A 24,590-nucleotide genomic window follows, 5' to 3' on the forward strand; every position below is an offset into this window, starting at 1 on the left:
AGGTGGGCGCAATTAATTATCAGGTAGAACATAAAACCAGCAGGCTGCAGACCTTGTAGAGTAAGAGTTGAATACCCCTGGGATAGAACATTGATACAGGCACATTTAAGAGCCATAGCATAGCCTTCAATAGAGATGAACCAGTTTTGGTTGTTTTAGGGTTTGAAATGGTAGTTGAAGTTTCGGCTTAATGTGGATGTTAGGACGAGAGAATACCCCGTTGTTAAACTATAGAAGTCCATGGTTCTTAAGGAAAATTGGCTAAATAATACAATTTATATGAAATTGTAAAAGTAAGTTAGGATGCACAGAGGACACTAATCAAGTGGAGTGGTCACCGGAAAGAAGAGGATGAAGAGAGGATTTTTGAGAACATTGTTGTTACAATTAAAGTCAAGGGCAAAAGTCATGGATGTGAGACCACAGCTTTGCTAGGTGCTGGATGGAAGGGTGTGAAGGTGTGATGTGATTGTGGTGGCGGTCAGAGGGAGGAGGGGACGGCTCTGTAGATGAGAAGAAAGGGGGGGAGTTCGCTATAGTTTTGATAAATGGATGCAAAAGTTCTCCATTAACTTGATGGTGCATCTCATCATGCAAGTTCAAGAGCATGGGGCTTTGAGGGTGTGTCACTTTCTCACTCCCTTTTTCCTCCCCACCTCAACAGCTGGGAGAAAGGGAGCGGCCATCTCGAGGGGTCAAGGTGGGGCAGGGGTTTTTGAGTCTGTTTGCCCCCAAAAAGATGAAGAAAATGGGGAAGACTTGCTGTGTCGGCGGGGTCAACTTCGAGAGGGCAATGAGGTGATTCAGTGGCATGGGAAAGTCACCCCGGAGCCTTGGTGAAAGGGATGCAGGGATGCGGGGGGGAATTAGAGGGGCAGATGGCCCCCATAGAGGGGTGTGTTGGTTTATGGTGATGAGAATTTCTAGGAGTTGTTAGGAGGTGGGGTAAGAACAAGTATGAGTGTCGTCACTGCGCCATTGTCGCCGGTCTGCGCTTTGTTTAAAACCTCTTAGGGATCGGTCTGCGCTTGGTTTAATAGAAGTTCTCCTAACTTGACCCCACTAACCCTTGCTAGTCTTCTGCCTCCGTCTCGGCCATTGTTCCTACCCTCCTTGGCTCAATGACTCCACGGCATTTGGTACTATTATTGTGGCCGGTTTCGGTAAAAGTCTTGTGGATGCAGAACTAACACAGCCATCTATCAGTTGGCCGGTGTAGAGTGTCAAATGCAGTTTTTGGGATTGGAAGAGTTCGCCCCTGGGGCGAACGTGGCTGTCCGTCTCTATTCTGGTCCCCTTCTGTGTTGTTGTGTCTACGTCTTTGCTTAGTAACACAGATACAGAGGGCATAGGACGGGAAACTTGGTGTATGAATGGATTAGAGACAGGCAAGGCTCCAGCCATGACATGCTCAGTGCCCCAGTCAGTACAAAGTGCTGTGAGGTGTAGTTTACAAGTTCAGTTTGAATTTTTTCGTTTACTAGATTGTCCCATAAGGTCCGATTATCAAGCTCCCTTACTGGTCTGTCCCCCTTACCTCATCTTATAGTGATTGGGTTGAAAGGTACTTTATGGGTAAACTACATAGCCAACATTGAGTTCTTTTGGGAATTGACTTATAGTGGGTGATTAGATAAACACATGCAATTGCATCACCAGTGTTCACAATAATAAACACAGTATTATCCTCCTCATCCTGGACTACATGACATCATTTCTCCCTGCTGTACTGGTCTACAAAATGAACCAACACCGATGTTCTCAACCCTAATTGCCAATGATCTTCTTCCCCCCTTTTCTAGATGTATGTGGTGCCAAGGAGCTGGCATTCCTATTGGAGCCCAGTGACGTCATCGCTGTGCGGGATCGGCCGCTGATGCTGGACTGCCGGGTGGAGGGCGAGGGTACCATCTCGATCACGTGGCGCAGGAACGGGGTGCCCGTGGTTGTGGAGGAGCGGGTACAGGTGCTGCCCAATGGGACCCTCTTCATTCAGAGCTTCCAGAAACGACTAGAGAGAGGCGGAAGTGAGACGGACGTTGGAGAGTACGACTGTGCCGCCCAGAACCGCTTTGGCATGCTGGTCAGCCGCAAGGCCCGGGTTCAGCTTGCATGTGAGTTTCCCTCCCTTACATACTGTTTTACCTAGTGTAATTTATGTAATGGTGACCTACAGTATGTACCAGTCGCCTACATAACAGTCACTTATGTAGAGGGGATGTCCAACACTCAACGCACATACAATACACAGAAAACACTTCACCTATCTATCTATACACAACACAAGATAGCATAGTATTGAGTATAAAGGGAAATTGTTAATTTGCACTTGCTGAGATTGTTGTTCTCCACCTGCCAATCACTACTGGTGCTAATACAGTAGCTAAATAACTAATTTTAAAGACTATATCAATACAAAGATTACACATCTTGACTTATGGCCGAGGTGCCATTTTACAATTAACAAAACTACGCTTTCATTTTCAGTCAAGGGGAAAATATAAGAGTTACATAATACATCTACATTATAGTTTTAGAGTAGCCTTGAATAATCACATATGTTTGAGTGTGGTTTGCCAACACTCTTATGCCCTGTACACATTGTGTCGTATTTCATTACTCCATACTTCATCTTGACGGAGTCTTGCCCCGCTACTGAACGAACAAGTGTAGCGCAAGATGGTGGAGAGCCCTCTCGTTAGAGATTTATTTTGGGAGATTGCAAAATATGACCTTTTCATTCAAGGCAGGATAAATGTATAGTTTCAGGAAATAATACATGTTTTGTTTAGTTACTTTGCAATCCCACTCTGCATGACATCCGGCGCAACGTAACGGAGTGCTTATGGGTAATGTGAATGAGGCTTTACAATTAGTAATATGTTCAATGTGTAGCCTGGCTACACAAACACATGATTAGTCAATAATATTCCCTTCTGAATGTGATTTAGAGAGAACCAGCAGCGAATGTTCCAGGGTAAGTCTACAGAAGTCCTAAAAAGTGTGGAGAGGTCAAAGCATGGCTTTTGTCCTATCTATAGGAGATCACTAAATGTAGTCCCCTCTCTGTCAAAACAGGCAAGAGTCTGTTCTTAATGATGCTCCATACTGCAAACAACTTTGTCGCATACCTGGCAACCCAAGACCCCCTCGGACTCTATAGACTCTGTTATAAATGATGCTCCATGTTGAGAACACCTTAGTTGCATACCTGGCAACTTGAGACCACCTCAGACTCTTTCATCTCTTTTGTTTATTTGAGTCACTGTGGGTGATGAATGGTACACCCCACTAAGTGGACTGACACGTGGACATACACAAAACACACACACACACAAAACATATAGTGTTCAGACAAGATTTAAGATAAACACATTGCAACGCTGCTGGGTTTTTCACGCTTAACAGTTTCCCGTGTGTATCAAGAATGGTCCACCACCAAAAGGACATCAATCCAACTTGACACAACTGTGGGAAGCATTGGAGCCTGTGGAAATCTTTTGACACTTTGTAGTATCCATGCCCTGACAAATTGAGGCAGTTCTCAGAGCAAAAGTGGGGGGAAGGTGTTCTTAATGTTTATATTTTTGTATAATATTGTTGACTCTGCTGCATATCTTGGACCAGGTCTCCTCTTGCAAAATATAGCTTTTATCTCAATGAGACTAACCTGGGTCAATGAATGTTAAATGGGGATATATGTTTTGCTGTTCTTTCTTCCTTAGTTCTCCCTAAGTTCCATACCCACCCAGAGTCCATGTCAGTGGACGATGGCGGTGTGGCTCGCTTCAAGTGCCAGGTCAACAGTGTGCCTGAGGCCAACATCACCTGGGAGAGGGACAGAACCCCACTCAGTACCACCGACAACAGGTATCATCATACTAATATATAGGCCTATACACTCACTCACACACACCTAAAAAAATGGGTTATTGTTGGATGATTGCAAATTAACTTGGCACTTGCCGTCACCATGCAAGAGAGTTTGCCATATTAGCGATGTAACTACCTTGCTGCAGATAGGCATTTTGAAAAAGTAGCTAACTTTTAAATTCTCAGATTAACTATGTCACATCTACTGTATGTGGGCACTGACACCTCTTTCAACTCCTCCCCCTCGCTTGTCTAGGTACACTCTCCTGCCCATGGGTATCCTCCAGGTGACTGGTGTGAGGCGGCTCGATGCCGGGGGGTACCGTTGTGTGGCCTCCAACATCGCCAACACACGCTTCAGCCACGAGGCTGTGCTCAATGTGACCGGTGAGTGGGAATGATCCCACTGCTCAATGGCGACTCTCCATTGATAGCGCATCTTATTCCAGGACTAGGCTTAATCTGTGTCTGGGAAACCAGCCCTTACAATATAGATCATATAATTAGAGGGACCTGGCTATAGTGTTCCAATGGGATTGTTCATGTTGCTTTTTTATCTATAATTTTAGTTGTTTGGGACACTCTCTAAATAATACTAAACTGACCATGTCTATGCTAATCACACAAATCGTGTTAAAAGTCCTATAGGTTTAAGCCAAAGTATGAACATGGTCTTACTCAGCTGAATAAACGGTCTTACAGTAGTGTCTTATCTCTCTTTGTGTGTGTGTTTGTGTCCTTTTCCTTTCTCTATAGGTGGGGCTTCCAGGATCTACAAGGAGCCAGTTATCCTCTCTGGGCCCCAGAACCTGACCATCACTGTCCACCAGACAGCCATTTTGGAGTGCATCGCCACAGGGAATCCCCGGCCCATCGTCTCCTGGAGCAGGCTGGGTAACGACTGTTCTCATGCAATCAGAATGGCGTACAATGGCCTTAATTTCTACCATACTCAGATGAGTTAATGCTAGCAGCTAAACAATGATTTGATCTCTGTATCAGCTATTCTGCGTATTATGCACTATGTTGCTCTATAGACGGGTTAGCTGAGAACGTCATGAAAACGATGCACATGCTTCAATGGAGCAGAAGGCCATTGTTTTTGCGAATCTGTATGGCCAGATAGCTAACAACAATGACAAGCAGCTGTCATGTGTGGAATCGTAATGGCTTGTTTCAGTTAGTTTTTTCTTGTTCTTGATACCATGCCTTGTTTTGACTGATGTCACGCCTATGCTAACATGACAAAAAATGGCTAGCAAGCTAACCAACCACTGTAACAATGTATTTATGTTTTCAATAAACATTGGAGACGAAATATAGTATAGTTCTTGTCAACAATCTAAGCCAAACCCGTTTTGCCACATAGTTGTGCATGCGTCGATTTTGTTGCTAAACAAACTTGATTTTGATTGTATGAACCCTGTGTTTTTTGTATTATGTTGGTCTATGTCTTATTCCTTTGTGTGTGTGTGTGTGTGTGTACATTTGTGTGCTCTCTCCAGATGGGCGCTCCATCGGGGTGGAGGGCATCCAGGTGTTGGGCACTGGAAACCTGATGATCTCGGACGTGTCGCTGGAGCACTCGGGGGTGTACGTGTGCGCCGCCAACCGCCCCGGGACCAGGATGAGGCGTACTGCACTGGGAAGACTGGTGGTTCAAGGTGAGCTTCCTCCAAACACTTATACCCTTTTCCCACTACTGTGCAGAAGTAATGCGAGCCAAGCTGTACTGAGCTGGCCTGGTTTAGCATCCCCCAATGTTGATGGTACAGTGATGTGAAAATAAAATATCTGAGCCATCAGAGTACGGTTTAGGCCAACACAAGAGTCTAAAAATGGTAATACTGTACCTGCCTCACCTCACTAAAAGGCAGAGCCTGAAGGCTGAATCAAAGTAAAGTTTCAATAACTCATTAGGAATTTATTAATCAGTAAGTGATATCCTCCAAGAATGCCTTTCCATATCACAGTGAGCCTTTGCCAATGATCATGACAACTGACCATGACACTGACGGATACACAAGATCGCAGGATGGGGGAGGGGGGTTCATGTCCGGAAGGTGGGGTGGGGTGGGGGTGTGTGGGTGTAGGCTTTGGGCTTTTGGGACTGGCTGACCCCATCACATTAACCTGTTTTGAATTTGGCCATGACTTCTGCCAGGGAAGGGAAAGAAAAGGGGTGGGTTTCTGAGAGAGGAGTTGATACCCAAGCTCCACCCTCTCACCTCACCTTTGCCCCCCTTAGAGCTTTGAAGGGGGTGAGGTGGGAATGGGAGTTGGTTGTTTTTTTTGGTGACACTATTGGCGTGATAGAGACCCCGGGCTCCCACTTGTAATTAAGCATTGACGCTAGTCTCCAGCTGGACTTTGTGTGTGTGTCCACTGCTGCCACTACCTCAGTGACAAGGCCCATCCATCACCCAGCAACTGTCCATACGTTCACCCTCCTCATATTTCTAACTGTCATTACCCCCATTTTAATTGGCTATCCTAAGTGTTTCTCATTATACTAAGGACCACACAAGGGTCACAACACCTCTGGTTAATGTGAGAGACCAACAGCATAATAGGGAAAAAATTGCCCTACCGTAAACAACTATGGAAAGGAAAGGGAAAGGGGGATACCTCGTCAGTTGTACAACTGAATGCATTCAACTGAAATGTGTCTTCCGCATTTAACCCAACCCCTCTGATAAGTTTATATTAGAATGTAATCATGTGTTTCCTCTCCTGCCTCTCTGGAAGCGATAATCGGCACTGAATATGTAACTGATATGTGCAATATATTGATGTTGATGTAATTTATCTAACATTGCATTTGCACTTTCAAAGTCAATCAATATATTGAAATATCCTTAGCTTTTCCTTAATGAACTAGCCAAATATATCTATTTTTAAGTACTTATTACAATACCTAGTTACAATACCTGCGATAGATTAGCGTCCTGTCCAGTGGGTGTACTTGTACATAAAGCTGCCTCAAGCTCCTGCCCCTATGGGCGTTCTGGTTTGGACAAGTTTTGCTTACTTAGTTACAATAGCTAGCGGCTAGCAAACTGTTACAATACCTAGCTACCAACATGTTACCTAATACCAAAACAAAATGTAGCCTATAGCAACAAAATGTTACCTAATACCTAGCTAGAAAAATATGACCTATAAAGTAAACTAGATCTCCATATATCCCTTCACCCCTATAATCCATTTAAATTACTCTACTTTGCACCCAGCTGTTAAGGCTCTCCCCATCCATGTTGTGTCAGCCTCTTTGACCTGGTCAATCAATAGTTCTCCCTATCAGTCTTTCACAAGTGGATTGGCCATGGAGGATGTGGTCTTTAATGTATTCATACATTTATTGATTGATTTCACTCTATTTGTTAAAGAAAAAAGAACAAAGAGCTTTTTAGGATGGCGATCACATGAAATGGGTGAAATTATTGGTTGGTGGACATTGTCAATGTCAAATACAGGCTCAAAGTGACCTAAAATCCCCCAATTCCCTTTTAAAATGTGATACTGGAGGTATATTCAGCTAGAATGTCCGCTTAATATTTGCTGATACTTGATACTGTTCTCAAAAGGTGTTTATGATACTGTTCTCAAAAAGTGGCTACAATCCACCACCATAGTATGGACTTACATTTGCCATGTTGCATCCAATAGTAACAATACAAAGGTATTGGTTAGGCACAAATCATATAGAATAGCAATGGCCATGAGACTAATTACTTCACCTATTTTTAGCTCTCACATGTTCCCTATTCCTGCCAATAAGGCAAGTCTGATCATATAGAATAATATGAAATACTTTGAGATATGATGCTATTGTCACGTTCCTGACCTGTTTTCCTTTTTTCTTGTATTTATTTAGTTGGTCAGGGCGTGAGTTGGGTGGGTTGGTCTATGTGTGTTTTTCTATGTTGGGGTTTTTGTGTTCGGCCTGGTATGATTCTCAATCAGACGCAGCTGTAGATCGTTTGTTCCTGATTGAGAATCATACTAAGGCAGCCGGGGTTTCACGTGTGTGTTGTGGGTGGTTGTATCGCGTGTCTGCATTCGTGCCACACGGGACTGTTTGTCGATTGTTTTCATGGTGTTCTTTTGTTTCGTGTTCAGTTTCGATATAATAAATAATCATGGACACTAATCACTCCGCATATTGGTCTGATCCTTCTCGCCTCTCCTCCTCGTCCGAGGAGGAGGATTACGACGATCGTTACAGCTATTAATATGTGAGACACCACTCAAGTTCAAAGTCCTACTTTGCAGTTGGATACCCTTAGATATATGCACTGTGTAAAGGAGGTTATTGGAGGCCATAGAGGTCTGTTATTTCACACACTCTGTCCTCTTGACAGACAGTCCGTTTCCCTGTCCCTTCTGCTCTTAAACATTCCGGTCATGGTCATGATATGACGGGACAGCGGGACAGCCAGGATAGGACAGGACAGATGCAAGGCCAGAGATTTGGACAATGGGAGAGAGGTGAGAAAAAATAAGGGGCAGGATGTGCAGACGGTCATTGTGTGTGGCGAAGGGGGAGTGAGGGATCACCTCTCACCTTTAAACTGTGACCCCTTACCCCTGACCCCGTCCTAGGAAAATGGTCAAAGTCGGGGAATAGAGAGAGGGCGAAACACCGTACCGGGCAGAACAGATATGGAAGGAGAGAGAGAAGGGGGTGGGTTTTGGTGTGGAGGAGGGTAAGATTGATGTGTCCCCCAAAGAGAGAGGAGGGTGACCAGTCCCCATACCCTGTCATTCATTACTACGGTTTTTGGGTGAGTGGGGAGGGGGGACAGTTGTTCTCGTCACAGCTGGATGTCAGGCGGTGGGGGCAGAGTTCAGGGGACACCGAGAGAGGGGGGACACAAATGGTGCAGGGCATTGTGTGATGACTGCTTTCTCTGAATGGAGGGCCGGTTAAATCATTCCCCTCATCCACTGCCTTCTTTGGGGTAGAACATTTTAATTTAAAAAATGTGGAGAAGGTTGGAATCGTTGAAAGGCTTTAAAATGCAGATCCCACAGCTGCCGGCTTACTGAGAGGGTCTTTTTCACATTAGATATGAGTGTCAGAATCAAACAGCATATATGTCAGAAAGTAGAACATACACTATATATACACAAAAGTATGTGGACACCCCTTCAAATTAGCGGATTCGGCTATTTCAGCCACACCCGTTGCTGGCAGGTGTATAAAATTGAGCACACCGCCATGCAATCTCCATAGACAAACATTGACAGGAGAATGGCCTTACTGAAGAGCTCATTGACTTTCAATGTGGCACCGTCATAGGATGCCACCTTTCCAACAAGTCAGTTCATCAAATTTCTGCCCTGCTAGAGCTTCCCCGGTCAACTGTAAGTACTGTTATTGTGAAGTGGAAACGTCTAGGAGCCACAACGGCTCATCCGCAAAGTGGAAGGCCACACAAGCTCACAGAATGGGACTGCGGAGTGCTGAAGCGCGTAGCGTGTAAAAATCATCTGTCCTCGGTTGCAACACTCACTACTGAGTTCCAAACTATCTCTGGAAGCAACATCAGCACAATAACTGTTCATCTGGAGCTTCATGAAATAGGTTTCCATGGCCGAGCATCCGCACACAAGTCTAAGATCACCATGTGCAATGCAAAGCGTCGGCTGGAGTGGTGTAAAGCTCGCTGCCATTGGACTCTGGAGCAGTGGAAACGTGTTCTCTGGAGTGAGGAATCATGCTTCACCATCGGTCAGTCCGACGGATGTTCTGGATTTGGCGGATGCCAGGAGAATGGTACCTGCCACAATGCATAATGGCAACTGTAAAGTTTGGAGGAGGAGGAATAATGGTCTGGGGCTGTTTTTCATGGTTCGGGCTAGGCCCCTCAGTTCCAGTGAAGGGAAATCTTAACGCTAAAACATACATGACATTCTAGACTATTCTCTGCTTCCAACTTTGTGGCAACAGTTTGGGGAATATGTTTCAAAATGTAGTCCTACCACAAAAGACATAAAGCCCCACCCCCCCTCTTTGATTTGGTTATGTACCTGTGTTGCCTTAGCGACAGCCTGGAGCCCTGAAATTAGGTTAAAATAGACTCTGAAATAGACTGAACCAAACTGGAAGGATGTTTATTGTTTGTAGTGTATCCTCTAGCTGTGCGTAATTGCATAATGCAATATGTTGCTATAAATGTAATGTGGTTTGTCTCTTAACACTCAATCTCCTCATTCTTGCCCTTACAAGTGGGATATAACTACTGACCAAATGACAGTTATAACTACTGACCAAATGACAGAAATAACCACTGACCAAATTACAGTAATAACTACTGACCAAATTACAGTAATAACTACTGACCAAATTACAGTAATAACTACTGACCAAATTACAGTAATAACTACTGAACACAAACAACAGTCTGGGCGTAGGATATATAAGTAAATTAGGTAGATGTACTGTATGTATGCACTTAGTTCGATATGACTCAGTGTTTGAACTAGTCCTGACCACTGACCAGTATCCAAGGTTATGAGCTCTGTGTTCAGTGTAGACACATCACAGATAAATGTGATTGATTTCATGAACACTGTTTGATTCTGTGGCGACGGAGCAAAGTGAGCGCTCAGGAACCCTAGACCCAAAAGAGATATATCCTGAACATAGGATATCCACTCAACCTTGACCGGGGTCATTATAATTGGGCAGACTGATGCATTTTTGTTCGGCTCTGCTTGGCTCCACCTCCATGGTTGAAACGAGCATGTAATAAAACCCTACACACACACACACACACACACACACACACACACACACACACACACACACACACACACACACACACACGCGACAAACACACAAAACACCCCCCTTGTGCTTCAGACGTCCATTCCAGTCGCCCCTTCCATTCAGTCCAACAGTCGGCCCAATAGTTATCCCTCAACAGTCAAAGACCCCAGCCACCCCAGTCATAGACTGCTCTCTCTACTACCGCATGGCAAGTGGTACCGGAGTGCCAAGTCTAGGACAAAAAGGCTTCTCAACAGTTTTTACCCCCAAGCCATAAGACCCCTGAACAGGTAATCAAATGGCTACCCGGACTATTTGCATTGTGTGCCCCCCCCCAACCCCTCTTTTACGCTGCTGCTACTCTCTGTTTATCATATATGCATAGTAACTTTAACTATACATTCATGTAAATACTACCTCAATTGGCCCGACCAACCAGTGCTCCCGCACATTGGCTAACCGGGCTATCTGCATTGTGTCCCGCCACCTGCGACCCACCACCCACCAACCCCTCCTTTATGCTACTGCTACTCTCTGTTCATCATATAGGCATAGTCACTTTAACAATATCTACATGTACATACTACCTCAATCAGCTTGACTAACCGGTGTCTGTATGTTGTTTTTATTTCTTTACTTACTTATTGTTCATCTAATACATTTTTTGCACTATTGGTTAGAGCCTGTATGCAAGCATTTCACTGTAAGGTCTACACCTGTTGTATTCGGCGCACGTGACAAATAAACTTTGATTCGATTTTTCTTGCTATTCAATCTCTCTCAATGTCTCTATGTCCTCACATCTTCTTCAACATTCCTCTTACCGATTAAACAAACAAGCAAAAGACCAAAGACACTTTGACGGCCATTGCTTAACAACAACACCTTCAAGTCTTGTTTTGATCCTGGGGATCTGTATTGGTGTCTGTTTTAAGAAATTGGGGTCCAACGGAGAGAAAGCACCTTGGGGAATATAAAATCCATGCCTCCTCCACTGATTAATGGTCTCCAGTACTCACAACCCCATCTCTCCATCCCTCGATCTTTCTCCATCTCTATTTCTCTCTCTCTATCTCTCTCACGCTCTCTCTCGCACTCTCTCTTGCTCTCTCTCTCACTCTCTCTGCTCTCACACTACCTCTCCCTTAGACCCTGTTTATCTCTCTTCCCAGGCCCAGTCTCTCTGGGCCTCAGCCAGGGAGGGGAGAGGGCAGGGGCTCAGGGGGTGTCAGTGTCAATAAATCAATGAGATGCTTAGGGGGCAAGAGGGGCTGGGGCTGGGGCTGGGGCTGGGGGTCTCTACATATATGCATGTCCCATTGTGTGCTATTGAACTTGGTGTCAGGCGGGACAGTGAACCCCGCATCTGTCCTGGGGACACCGGAGAGCCAGGAAGGGTCAGAAGGGGATAGAGAAGTGGGGGTTAGGGTTATATTAGGCTGTCCTCTGGAAGTCTCTCCGTATGTTAAGTTCAAGCTCCAGGAAGAGGAGAGGAATGTTTGTATAGATCTGTTGGGGTAGATGTAGGGATGTTTGTATGTATTGATACACCTGCAATTGTTAAGATTGAGGTATATGTAATGTGGGTAGCATGCTATAGGCTACTATAACTAGAGACAACGTGTTTCCTGGTCAGGTCACATGGTCAGGACAAACTCAGGGTCCTACTGTGCATTTAGATTTGAGAGCTATGTTTCTATCAGATCAGAGGAAACTGTATAAAACTATATGGTCAAATCAAATTCACTTCTGAAGGTCCTTAATATTAGGACTGCAATGGTCCTAACCACCTTTATACGATAGCATAGCTAACCTCTATAGTTCATTATAAGAATGACAGCACGTAGAATTCAATGCTCTCCCCAAAAAGGCCTTGTCATTCTAATCATGCCTTTCTCCTCTCTCTCTGTTTACCCTCAACATCTTTTTTCTGTCATCCTCCTTTTCTATACAACTGTTATTCTGCCTTCTTTAAAAAATTTCTCTAAACAACCTTTTTATCCCTCCACTTATCACTAGCCTGCTTACTTTCCTCTCTTCTCCTCTCCTCTCATATTGTCCTCCTTCCATTCTCCTCATCTCCGCCACTTCCCTTCTTGACTTTTTGAAAGTGCTAGGCCTATATTTTACTTTCATGCAGTTATATAGTATCACAAGCGAATGCAATTGTAGATTGAATTTCCCCCACAGTGATACAAGGATTAATCACTTATATACACAATACACTTACAACAAGTTCATAATTCTCTCCCCACCAGCTCCCCCTGAGTTCATGCAGTGGCCGCAGTCTGTCTCGAAACCAGCGGGGGGCAGTGCTGTATTCACCTGTGTGGCCCAGGGGGTCCCCGAGCCTCACCTCATCTGGCTGAAGAATGGCAAGATCCTGATGCCCAGCGACAACGTCAAGCTCACCAACAACAACAGGTACTGTACACCAGGGGTGTATTCATTCCGCCGATTCGGTTGCAAAACATGTCTTAAACGGAATGAAACGGGGAGGGACCTACCAGAATTTGTCCAATAGAAACTCTTGTTTTGCTCTCTTTGCTTCCGTTTGGTTCTTAAACGGTAATGAATACACAGCTGGGTTTACATTTAAGCAGACACTAAGTCTTATCTATAGCGACTTAGGCCTATAGTCAGTGCATTCAACTTAAGTAGGTAAAACAAACATACCAAAATGCAGGTAAAATGTTCGTCGAAATATACGCTAAATCTGCTAAATCAGCACTTCCCTTAGATTATTTTCCAAGTGGACATACAGAAGAGCAGTTCATATATTTCACCACAAGGTGGCATTTTTGGATAGTGGCTGAAATCTCCCTCTGTTGAGTAGGCTGAAGCTCTGTATTTACACTGAACAAGAGAGGATGGGAATCAATGATTATGTTTTTAATCACAAAGAATTCCATTGTTTATCTGAATATTTGTTTGAATACATACAACCAACCCATTTTATGTTGTTTACCCAATATATCAATGTTTTAATCTGTCCTAACTCAAATAAACAATCAAACGGATCGAATCTTTTATCTCCATTATCCAGTACCCTGGCCATGACGCGCATCACCACGGAGGATGAGGCCATCTACCAGTGCATCGCTGAGAACATGGCAGGCACCAACCAGGCTAGCGCCCGTCTGGCTGTGTCCCTGGCCAAGGATCTGCCCGACTCCCCCCAGGGCCTCACGGCCACAGCCCTCTCCCCCAGCGCCCTGCAGCTCACCTGGATCCAATCGCCAGCCGAGATCACCAACGGCATCATCGGCTATGTGCTCCACAGCCGCAAGATCGGAGGTGAGTGAGAGTCTGTGTGATAACCTATCAGCGTTCAAAGCAGAGCTAGGAGAAAGCTCTTTCTTAATTGCCTCAAAAAAATCTGTCCTCTCCTAGCCTCCTGTCCTTCATTGTGCTGATCTAAAAGAACTGGCCAGGTGAAAGCCAGCCTAATGATGAGTTTACTAAGGACTGATTTTTAAGCAATTGAGATAGCATTTTGTTTTCTTTCAAATACTTTAGTTGCACTTGACTGAGTGTGCCTGCTGCAATGGAACTTAACCCTAATTTATATTTCTTCTGCCACCACAACTAATGATAATACTGCTTGTTGTTCCCCCCAGAGCCGGACAGCAGAGAGCTGCAGGAGGCAGTCAGTAAAACCACCTTCCAGCACAACTTTATCAACCTGGAGCCAGCCACCACCTACTCCATCTACCTCAAGGCCTACTCCCCACTGGGCGCCAGCCAGCAGTCCAGCACTGTGGTGGCCACAACACTAGGGGGCGGTATGTCACCAGGAACATGTTAATGCTATCAGCTTACATGCTGACCCCGCTGCTTGCGTTGCAAAATAAATGTACATGTTATCCAATCATTGCACCCACACTGCTCGCACGCGTCAACATGCGTTTGCGTAGCCAGGCGCTAAAATAGAACTTGGTTCTATTTATGAAGCTCGACGCGCTGCAAGTCCTGCCTTACCCATCTCCTCATTAGTTTTTAGGAGCATATACCCACGTGGGTGATTGAAAGATGAACTGAGGTCCACACTCCACTCCAGTTGGTAGTGGTAATGCACCTTAAAGTTGGTTGCCTTCCGCCATATAAATTCCAAAGAAGAAGAAGCCTGAAGGAGGAGAGATTACAAAAAACGAACTCGGTTTACCCTTTTATCTGTGGATTAATTGTCGGAGTAGAGGACCTTGTGCATTTCAGGTGTCACGCCCTGATCTGTTTCACCTGTCATTGTGCTTGTCTCCACACCTCTCCAGGTGTCGCCCATCTGCCCATCTCCAGGTTTCGCCCACCCGTCCGTTCCTTGCTCCTGTCTTTGCTATAGTCCCTGTTTTCTAGTTCCCAGTTTTGACCTTTCCTGCCTGCCCTGAGCCTGCCTGCCGTCCTGTACCTTTGCCTCTACTCTGGATTATCGACCTCTGCCTGACCTGACCCTGAGCCCGCCTGCTGTTCCGTTGCCTTACACCCTCTCTGGATCATTGACCCCTGCCTGCCTTGACCTGTCGTTTGCCTGCTCCTTTTTAAAGAATAAACTTTAGTTTCTTCAACACTGTCTGCACCTGGGTCATATTGCACCTGGGTGATATTCAGGTAAAATAACAATCCAATGTTTATATCCCCGGACAAATTAGCTAGCAACAGCAAGCTAGCTAGCTAAAATGCCATAGATGTTTAATGCTTTTCGACCTGTCCCCAAATTAATATAGTTGGTTCAGAGTTTGTTTTGATATTTCAACCTGCGTGTCCTGATCGCGTCTGGTGTGGGTGGACAAAATCAACATGCATGTGCGCGAGAGGTCTGGTCAGCATGTTACATTCCCCAAAGCCTAACCATAACTATTTCCCTGTGTGCAACACAAAGGGTTACACTTTATAATTACTTTCAACAAAAGCCATTTATAAACTGTATGAATAGTGTACTATTATACTTATAGTGTACATATGCTATTAATACATTTGTGTTTTTGAATCTAACATTTATAAACATTTACTCACATTTATAAGCATTCCTAAACATTTATAAGCATAAATAACGTCTTATTTATAAGAGTTATAATTAAATATAACCAAATAAAATGATTCTATTATATTATGGGGGAAAATGTAAAGCTGACCTAGGATCAGTGTCTAGTGGCTACTTCACTCTACCCCACATACAGTAGCTCCATGTACAGTATACTGCACAAAGAGGACAGCAGAGTGCTTTAGGATGATGTAGCTAGACTAGTGTAAGATTGATAGTGTAAGATTGGGAATATGTCCTGTGTAAGATGTAGCTTTTTTTATGATTCTACGGCCTGATAGCCTGCCTGGTTATTTACAACCTGTGATCGAATGAAGGTGTTTATCTCCTCTTCCCTCTTTTGATATAATTTCATCATTTTTACATCTCGCATCCCCCTTTTCTCATCTGTTCTCTCCATGTCTGGGCACTTATGTCAATCCTCATATACTATTTCACTCTTCTTCCGTCATTGATAAACACTCCCTTGTTTAATCCTCCCGGTTTTACTACCTCTTTGAGCTTTATCATAATTTCATCCTCACCCCTCTTTTACTCTCTCTCCAATTGTATTCAATTCATACACCCTCTCTTTCATACTGCCTCTCTAACCATCTCTACACTATTTCTATCTTTCTGCTGTCCTTCCCAATCATTGATTAGTTTATAGTTTTTTTTACATCCAATGTCCTAATTTCTATCTCTACTCCTGTAGTGCCCACTCCCCCTACCTTCTTCACCAAGGTGGTGAACTCCACTGCGGTCCAGGTGCTATGGGAGCTCCCCAGCAAGCCTGGCAAGGCAGAGGGCTTCAGGCTCACCTACCGCAGGGTCCCGCACACCGACTTCCAAGGGCCAGTTCAGTTCCCCTGCCACGTCAATGCCTACACCATCTCCCGTCTTGGTGAGTGAGTGAGAGAGAGAGAGAGAGAGAGAGAGAGAATGTGTATGCATGAATTATGCAAGAACAGAAACATATCACCTCCAGCAACAGAGACTATGAATTATTAGTTTGTTTTTATTTGTCTCTGAGACACGGGAAGGAATCAGTTAACATAGTCATGTAATTACCTTTATAATATTTTGTGGACTGTTCCTACCACATTAGTCAATGTAATAATAATGATGTAAGGCTGAAATAATAAGAGAGTGAGGAAAGAAATACAGGAAACCATTGACATTTGAGTCATTTAGCAGAATGTCTTATCCTGGAATGAAAAACAAATAAACACACCTGGGGTAAATATGTACTCTCTCCTATGCTATTAGAAAAAGCAACAACGTAGAAAAAAAACAGGCAAATAATTAGAGGGTTTGAAAGTCTTTATTACATGAGCATGACAAGGGCTTTAAAATCCACTTGATATTGGTGTTCCAATTTTTTGTTGTTGATATAAAGTTATTATAATATTATATTCATATTAAGATGACATTTGTTATATTTTATGTTATAAAATAATATAATACATGTTAAAAATATATATAATTTTAAATGATTTTTAAAGACTTTGCCAGTTATAATTCAAATAAGTTGTATTTACCCCTGGTGAAATGCAGATATTGTAATTGCTTCCCCCTGATAGCTGTCTTTTATCCACCCACTTGGGGTCCAAGCTTTCATGTGTGGACCATGAATCAGTCCTATACTCCTGCACTGCTACCACATGTGAATTGATTGCCCCCCATCTATCTTCAGAGTTCGTTCTGTTAGGTGACCTACACTGGGATTTGCTTAACACCCAGGCCGTCCTACAATCTAAGCTAGATGTCCTCAATCTCACACAAATTATCAAGGAACCTACCAGGTACAACCCTAAATCCGTAAACATGGGCACCCTCATAGATATCATCCTGACCAACCTGCCCTCTAAATACACCTTCGCTGTTTTCAACCAGGATCTCAGCGGTCACTGCCTCATTGCCTGCGTCCGTTATGGTCAAACGACCATCTCTCATCACTGTCAAACGCTCCTTAAAACACTTCTGCAAGCAGGTCTTTCTAATCAACCTGGCCCGTGTATCCTGGAAGGATATTGACCTCATTCCGTCAGTCGAGAATGCCTGGTTGTTCTTTAAAAGTGCTTTCCTCACCATCTTAAATAAGCATGACCCTTTCAAAAAAAAATGAACTAAGAACAAATATAGTCCTTAGTTCACTCCAGACCTGACTGCCCTTGACCAGCACAAAAACATCCTGTGGCGTATTGCACTAGCATTGAATAGTCCCCGCGATATGCAACTTTTCAGGGAAGTCAGGAACCAATATACACAGTCAGTTAGGAAAGCAAGGGCTAGCTTTTTCAAACAGAAATTCGCATCTTGCAACACTAATTCCAAAAAGTTTTGGGACACTGAAGTCCATGGAGAATAAGAGCACCTCCTCCCAGCTGCCCACTGCACTGAGGCTAGGAAACACTGTCACCACCGATAAATCTCAGATAAATCGAGAATTTCAATAAGCATTTCTCTACGGCTGGCAATGCTTTCCACCTGGCTACCCCAGCCTCGGCCAACAGCTCTGCACCCCCCACAGCAACTGGCCCAAGCCCCCCCCCCCCCCCCCCCCTCTTCTCCTTCACCCAAATCCAGACAGCTGATGTTCTGAAAGAGCTGCAAAATCTGTATCCCTACAAATCAGCAGGGCTAGACAATTTGGACCCTCTCTTCCTAAAATTATCCACTGCCATTATTGCAACCCCTATTACTAGTCTGTTCAACCTCTCTTCCGTATCGTCTGAGATTCCTAAAGATTGGAAAGCGGCCGTGGTCATCCGCCTCTTCAAAAGGGGAGACACTCTAGACCCAAACTGTTACAGATCTATATCCATCCTGCCTTGCCTTCGTAAAGTCTTCGAAAGCCAAGTTAACAAACAGATCATCGACCATTTCGAATCCCACCGTACCTTCTCCGCTATGCAATCCGGTTACCGAGCTGGTCACGGGTGCACCTCAGCCACGCTCAAGGTCCTAAACGATATCATAACCGCCATCGATAAGAGACAGTACTGTGCAGCCGTCTTCATCGACCTGGCCAAGGCTTTCGACTCTGTCAATCACTGCATTCTTATCGGCAGACTCAACAGCCTTGGTTTCTCTAATGACTGCCTCGTCTGGTTCACTAACTACCTTTCAGATAGAGTTCAGTGTGTCAAATCGGAGGGCCTGTTGTCCGGACCTCTGGCAGTCTCTACGGGGGTGCCACACGGTTCAATTCTCTGGCTGACTCTTTTCTCTGTAAATTTCAATGATGTCGCTCTTGCTGCAGGTGATTCTTTGATCCACCTCTACGCAGACGACACCATTCTGTATACATCTGGCCCTTCTTTGGACACTGTGTTAATAAACCTCCAAACAAGCTTCAATGCCACACAACTCTCTTTCCATGGCCTCCAACTGCTCTTAAATGCTAGTAAAACTAAATGCATGCTCTTCAACCGATCGCTGCACGCACCCGCCCAACATCACTACTCTGGACGGTTCAGACTTAGAATATGTGGACAACTATACATATCTAGGTGGTTAGACTGTAAACTCTCCTTCCAGACTCATATTAGCATCTCCAATCCAAAATTAAATCTAGAATCAGCTTCCTATTTCGCAGCAAAGTGTCGTGTCTTTGGCATCAATAAAGTGAAGACTTATTTTATCAAATCAATTCTCTGTAGTTATTATTAGGTGATTAAACTAATCATGTAAATGTAATTAACTAGGAAGTCTGGGCACCAAGGAAAATCTTCAGATTACAAAGTTATAATTTTCCTAATATAACTCTTCAGATATTTTAATATCTGATCAATTCTTATTAATTAATTATTCTTTACCTCACGTTAGTCTCATTCCAAATGTCATAAATTGCTGGTTATCTGCACGAACCCAGCCTTTACTATGAATCATCAATACACCAATTGTCTTAATCATTTATTTACTAACTAAATAATCACAGAAATGCATAAACAAATAGTTATGGTTACAAGGAAATGATAGGGGAGGTTCCCTAGTGGGCTAAGCCGATATGACGGCTTGGTGGACAAAGGGAAGTGGGTGTGGACTGAAAAGGGTGGGAAAGACAAAAGGAGTCCCTACACAGTTGATAATTCTATTAATTTAAATGCTAATCCTTTGCACTTGAACGCTCACTCATTCGGGGATAATTGCATTCAATATATATTTACGCCCAGTGTGTCATCGTGATCTCTGTTGGAATCGTCAGTCCTTCTGTTGGAGAGTTCATCCGAGTCTCTCTTTCTGCTTCCCTGAAGATCAAAGTATTTCGTGGTTAGAATGGATACTTCAGAGTACCATTCAGAAATGTTCTCATAGAATAGATGTTTCAGCGGTTGTCGGTCTTCGCATCCCAGGTTGACATAATTTCTAGCTGCAGACTAGTAATTATTATCTAAGATTTGCTCTTATTCTGTAGGGATCGATAGTCTCAGAGTTTAACCATTTCCAGTCATGTAGCCAATGCTCCACATGGTATGGTTAGGAATTCAATAACTATTGGCAATCACAGCTATCACTGTGGGTTTGCTTAGTCTCTACTCAAACCTTTGCCCCCTCAGCTGACCGAGGTATGCATGGTCTGAAGAGGATTTCCTCAGGAGGGGGTTTTATTCTTAACAATAGACGCCGGATAGAACGCAATTCTTAACAATAGACGCCGGATAGAACGCATAGACGCAAAATAGAACTTTTTGGTAAAAACTCAACTCATCGTGTTTGGAGGACAAAGAATGCTGAGTTGCATCCAAAGAACACCATACCTACCGTGAAGCATGGGGATGGAAACATCATGCTTTGGGGCTGTTTTTCTGCAAAGGGACCAGGACGACTGATCCGTGTAAAGGAAAGAATGAATGGGGCCATGTATCGTGAGATTTTGAGTGAAAACCTCCTTCCATCAGCAAGGGCATTGAAGATGAAACGTGGCTGGGTCTTTCAGCATGACAATGATCCCAAACACACCGCCCGGGCAACGAAGGAGTGGCTTCGTAAGAAGCATTTCAAGGTCCTGGATTGGCCTAGCCAGTCTCCAGATCTCAACCCCATAGAAAATCTTTGGAGGGAGTTGAAAGTCCGTGTTGCCCAGCAACAGCCCCAAAACATCACTGCTCTAGAGGAGATCTGCATGGAGGAATGGGCCAAAATACCAGCAACAGTGTGTGAAAACCTTGTGAAGACTTACAGAAAACGTTTGACCTCTGTCATTGCCAACAAAGGGTATATAACAAAGTGTTGAGATAAACTTTTGTTATTGACCAAATACTTATTTTCCACCATAATTTGCAAATAAATTCATAAAAAATCCTACAATGTGATTTTCTGGATTTTTTTTCCTAATTTTGTCTGTCATAGTTGAAGTGTACCTATGATGAAAATTACAGGCCTCTCTCATCTTTTTAAGTGGGAGAACTTGCACAATTGGTGGCTGACTAAATACTTTTTTGCCCCACTGTATGTGTGTTTCCTGTCCTCTCTGAGGTCACCAAATTAAACACACTTGTCATACCTGTCCCTTAAGTGTCCACGGACCATTTCCATCTTCTCACAAGTGGACATTTTGTATCAAATCCCCATTTTGGGGATTTAGGAGTTCACCATGTGAAATACTTTGTTCTCTCTATGTGTCTCTTTCTGCATGGCCAGGGGGAGAGAGTCTCCTCCAGGAATTTACGACCTGAGATAACAGAACCTGGGTGTAGGAGAGAGAGAGAGAGAGAGAGGGGATGCCACGATCTATACCTAGAAAGGGCCACTTCATGACAAAAGCCTCATTCACTCATGCTGCCAAACATACCCTCGTAAAACTGACTATCCTACCGATAATTGACTTCGGCGATGTCATTTACAAAACAGCCTCCAACACTCTACTCAGCAAATTGGATGCAGTCTATCACAGTGCCATTAGTTTTGTCACCAAAGCCCCATATACTACCCACCACTGCTCTTGTTGGCTGGTCCTTGCTACATATTCGTTGCCAAACCCACTGGCTCCAGGTCATCTATAAGTCTTTGCAAGGTAAAGCTCCGCCTTATCTCAGCTCACTGGTCACCATAGCAACACCCAACCGTAGCACGCGCTCCAGCAGGTATATCTCGCTGGTTATCCCCAAAGCCAACACACCCTTTGGCCGCCTTTCCTTCCAGTTCTCTGCTGCCAATGACTGGAACGAATTGCAAAAATCACTGAAGTTGGAGACTTATATCTCCCTCACTAACTTTAAGCGTCAGCTGTCAGAGCAGATTACCGATCGCTGCAGCTGTACACAGCCCATCTGTAAATAGCCCATCCAACTATATACCTCGTCCCCATATTTGTTTCTCTGCTCCTTTGCACACCAGTATTTCTACTTGCACATCATAATCTGCACATCTATCACTCCAATGTTAATGCTAAATTGTAATTATTTTGCCACTATGGCATATCTATTGCCTTACCTCCCTAATCTTACTACATTTGCACACACTGTATATACATTTTTCTATTGTTATTGACTGTTCGTTTGTTTGTCCCGTGTGTAACTCTGTGTTGTTGTTTTTGTCGCACTGCTTTGCTTTATCTTGGCCAGGTCACAGTTGTAAATGAGAACTTGTTCTCAACTGGCCTACCTGGTTAAATAAAGGTGAAAAAAATATATGTTGTTGTCTTATAACTGAATTGCAGAAAATTCTGAAAAAGATGTGATGTACGAAATGTGACATTGATTTTCCAATAAGGCTAGCTTTAGGCCAGCGCTGGCTTGAAAAGGTTGCAGTGGTGCAGAGAATAACAATTACCCCATATTTGAATGATTATGTGACATCAAGTTAATCACCATTAACATGGAAGAGAAACGTAATATCCCTCTGTAGCACAGACATGTGAAAGGGAGCTCTTTAAAAGTTTTTTTTCCTTACATGTTTTGCTGTATTTGTAAAAAATAAATAAAGTTAAATGTAAAGCCACCTAGTGGAAAATTACTGGATGGGTTGGTGTCATTGCTTTTAGAGCTTAAATTTTCTCATACTGTAGCAGTAACTAAATCTATATTGAGAGATTAAAAGAGGTAGACATGGGAGGATGTTGGAGGTATCGAGTTAGAGATGACAGAGTGAGAGAGTTGAGAGGAAAGACAGTTGTAAGTGGGTTAGGGAGGGAGTAGGGGAAAGGAACAGTCCAGGCAAGATAAGTGAAAAATGACATGCTCCCCAATTTCAATCTCTTTCAATCGCCCAATCAATAGCTTTGCTTTTACCGAGCAAAACTCGGTCAATATCTCTCCATCTAAATATGACCTTCAAAGTTGTCAAAGGGAATTTATAATGTAATACTGTCACCTTATGACTTGTTCTTGCAGAAACCGGCGCGGTGTATGAAGTCAATCTAGTGGCCTATAACGGGAACGGCGAGAGCGGTTGCTCCAAGAGGCTGGTGTCACTGACAGAAGAGGGCACCAGCGCCAAAACCAGTGGTGAGTGTCCAATAAATATTAGAGTCAAGTCAGTATTGAATAATAAACAATATTTTCTAGACAAGTATTAGTTATTTGGTGATCTTCTATCCTTTTTCCTTCAAGTGCATTTTTCAGTGAATCTATTAGTTTGCTTTTTTGGCATTGCCTTATGATCTAATATGTCTTTCTGTATGTTACTAACTGTGTATTTGTACTGGCTAATGAGTGTATGGATGTGCACATCATGTGTTTCTTGGTTGCAGGTGGGGAGAACCAGTGTAACTGTATACAGGATGGCGAGGGCTCGATGGGCGGTATCGTGGTTGGCATTCATATTAGCATGGCCTGCATCATCTTCTGTGTGCTCTTCCTCATGTTTGGATACCGTCGCAGGTAAGTAGGGACCCTACCTGATGGGACCCACTAGGTGTTGCTTTGCTTCTAGTACTGTACTTTCAGATTGGATTTTTAAGGTCAGGTAAACTTTAGATATATCCTGATCACCCAGGATTTATCTTGGCAGAGTGAGATTATGAATGTTAACTTTGGTATATTACATGTTAGTTGTATTCATAAAGTTGTGTGTTGTTTTTAGAGTGGACTTGTGTGCGTGTAATATTGAAACATGTATTAATGTCCCCAGTCTGTTCTGCAGTAAAGGTACTCAGGACAGCTGGTCTGTGCCAAGGGGGGAGGACCGGGGACACCTGGGACAAAATGGGATCCCCAAAGAGGGGGTCACTCGTCCGGCAGAAGTCGCCCTCAAGTTAGTGCCTCAGGTAGGAGGACCGGTGCAACCTGACTCATTCACTAAACTGAAAACACTAAGCTAACCTCTCACATAATGTGGCCATTAGTTTTGTTCATCCATGGCTCCATCGGCTATTTTCATCCCTGTAAGAGACAGGAGGTGACTGAATAGATGTCCCGGTCTTATAATTGAATCATAGATGACATTAGAGCTGCATGATATGGGTTGCCAGGACACACGCATTGACGTCACAGTAGTTTGCCCTCCAGGGATAACTTAGTTTCTAAAAACAAAGTTGACACCTTCAGGACATCTCGAGTCGCCAATATCTCAGGATGAAGTGATCTATCATGCTCACAATCCCGTCTCTCTGTTGTCACAAGCTCATCCAACTATTCGATCTGAGATCTATATCTCATCCGTCTGTGATTTCTGACCCCATGATACTGTAGGTTACAAGCCTCAGGACTCTAGTCAATCAAACCTGGATTTGTTACCACTGAACTAAACATTTTTACCACGTCAAGCAAAAAGGATTTTACTTCAAAAGGTTCTAGAGACTAGGGTGTGTTTTTCTAAAGGGCTAATGTGGCACTTTTTTAAATTTTTTTATTGAATTGGATTGTCAGAGCTGTGTTGGACAACATCGATGTTACTATGTCCAGGGGTAGAAATTATGAACAAGATGATTGGTCAACAACAACGCAGAAGTAATCATCAGTGGACAAAAGGAGAGAT

At 43.7% G+C, this 24,590-nt stretch overlaps 1 protein-coding gene across 1 annotated transcript; it reads left to right on the forward strand.

Annotated features, from left to right (window-relative positions):
- The first annotated feature begins 408 nt into the window (after positions 1-408).
- LOC120022308 (immunoglobulin superfamily DCC subclass member 3-like) lies at positions 409-23,498 on the forward strand. Its single transcript, XM_038966206.1, has 14 exons — positions 409-414; positions 665-798; positions 1,330-1,388; positions 1,803-2,114; positions 3,726-3,870; positions 4,130-4,260; positions 4,630-4,767; positions 5,379-5,537; positions 12,910-13,075; positions 13,698-13,948; positions 14,272-14,436; positions 16,384-16,572; positions 23,006-23,116; positions 23,365-23,498. Exons 1-14 carry the CDS (start codon positions 409-411, stop codon positions 23,496-23,498), a joined length of 2,100 nt encoding a protein of 699 aa, XP_038822134.1.
- The last annotated feature ends 1,092 nt before the right edge of the window (positions 23,499-24,590 follow it).

This window comes from Salvelinus namaycush, chromosome 27 (assembly GCF_016432855.1).
Source record: "Salvelinus namaycush isolate Seneca chromosome 27, SaNama_1.0, whole genome shotgun sequence".
In the NCBI taxonomy this organism is placed as follows: domain Eukaryota; kingdom Metazoa; phylum Chordata; class Actinopteri; order Salmoniformes; family Salmonidae; genus Salvelinus; species Salvelinus namaycush.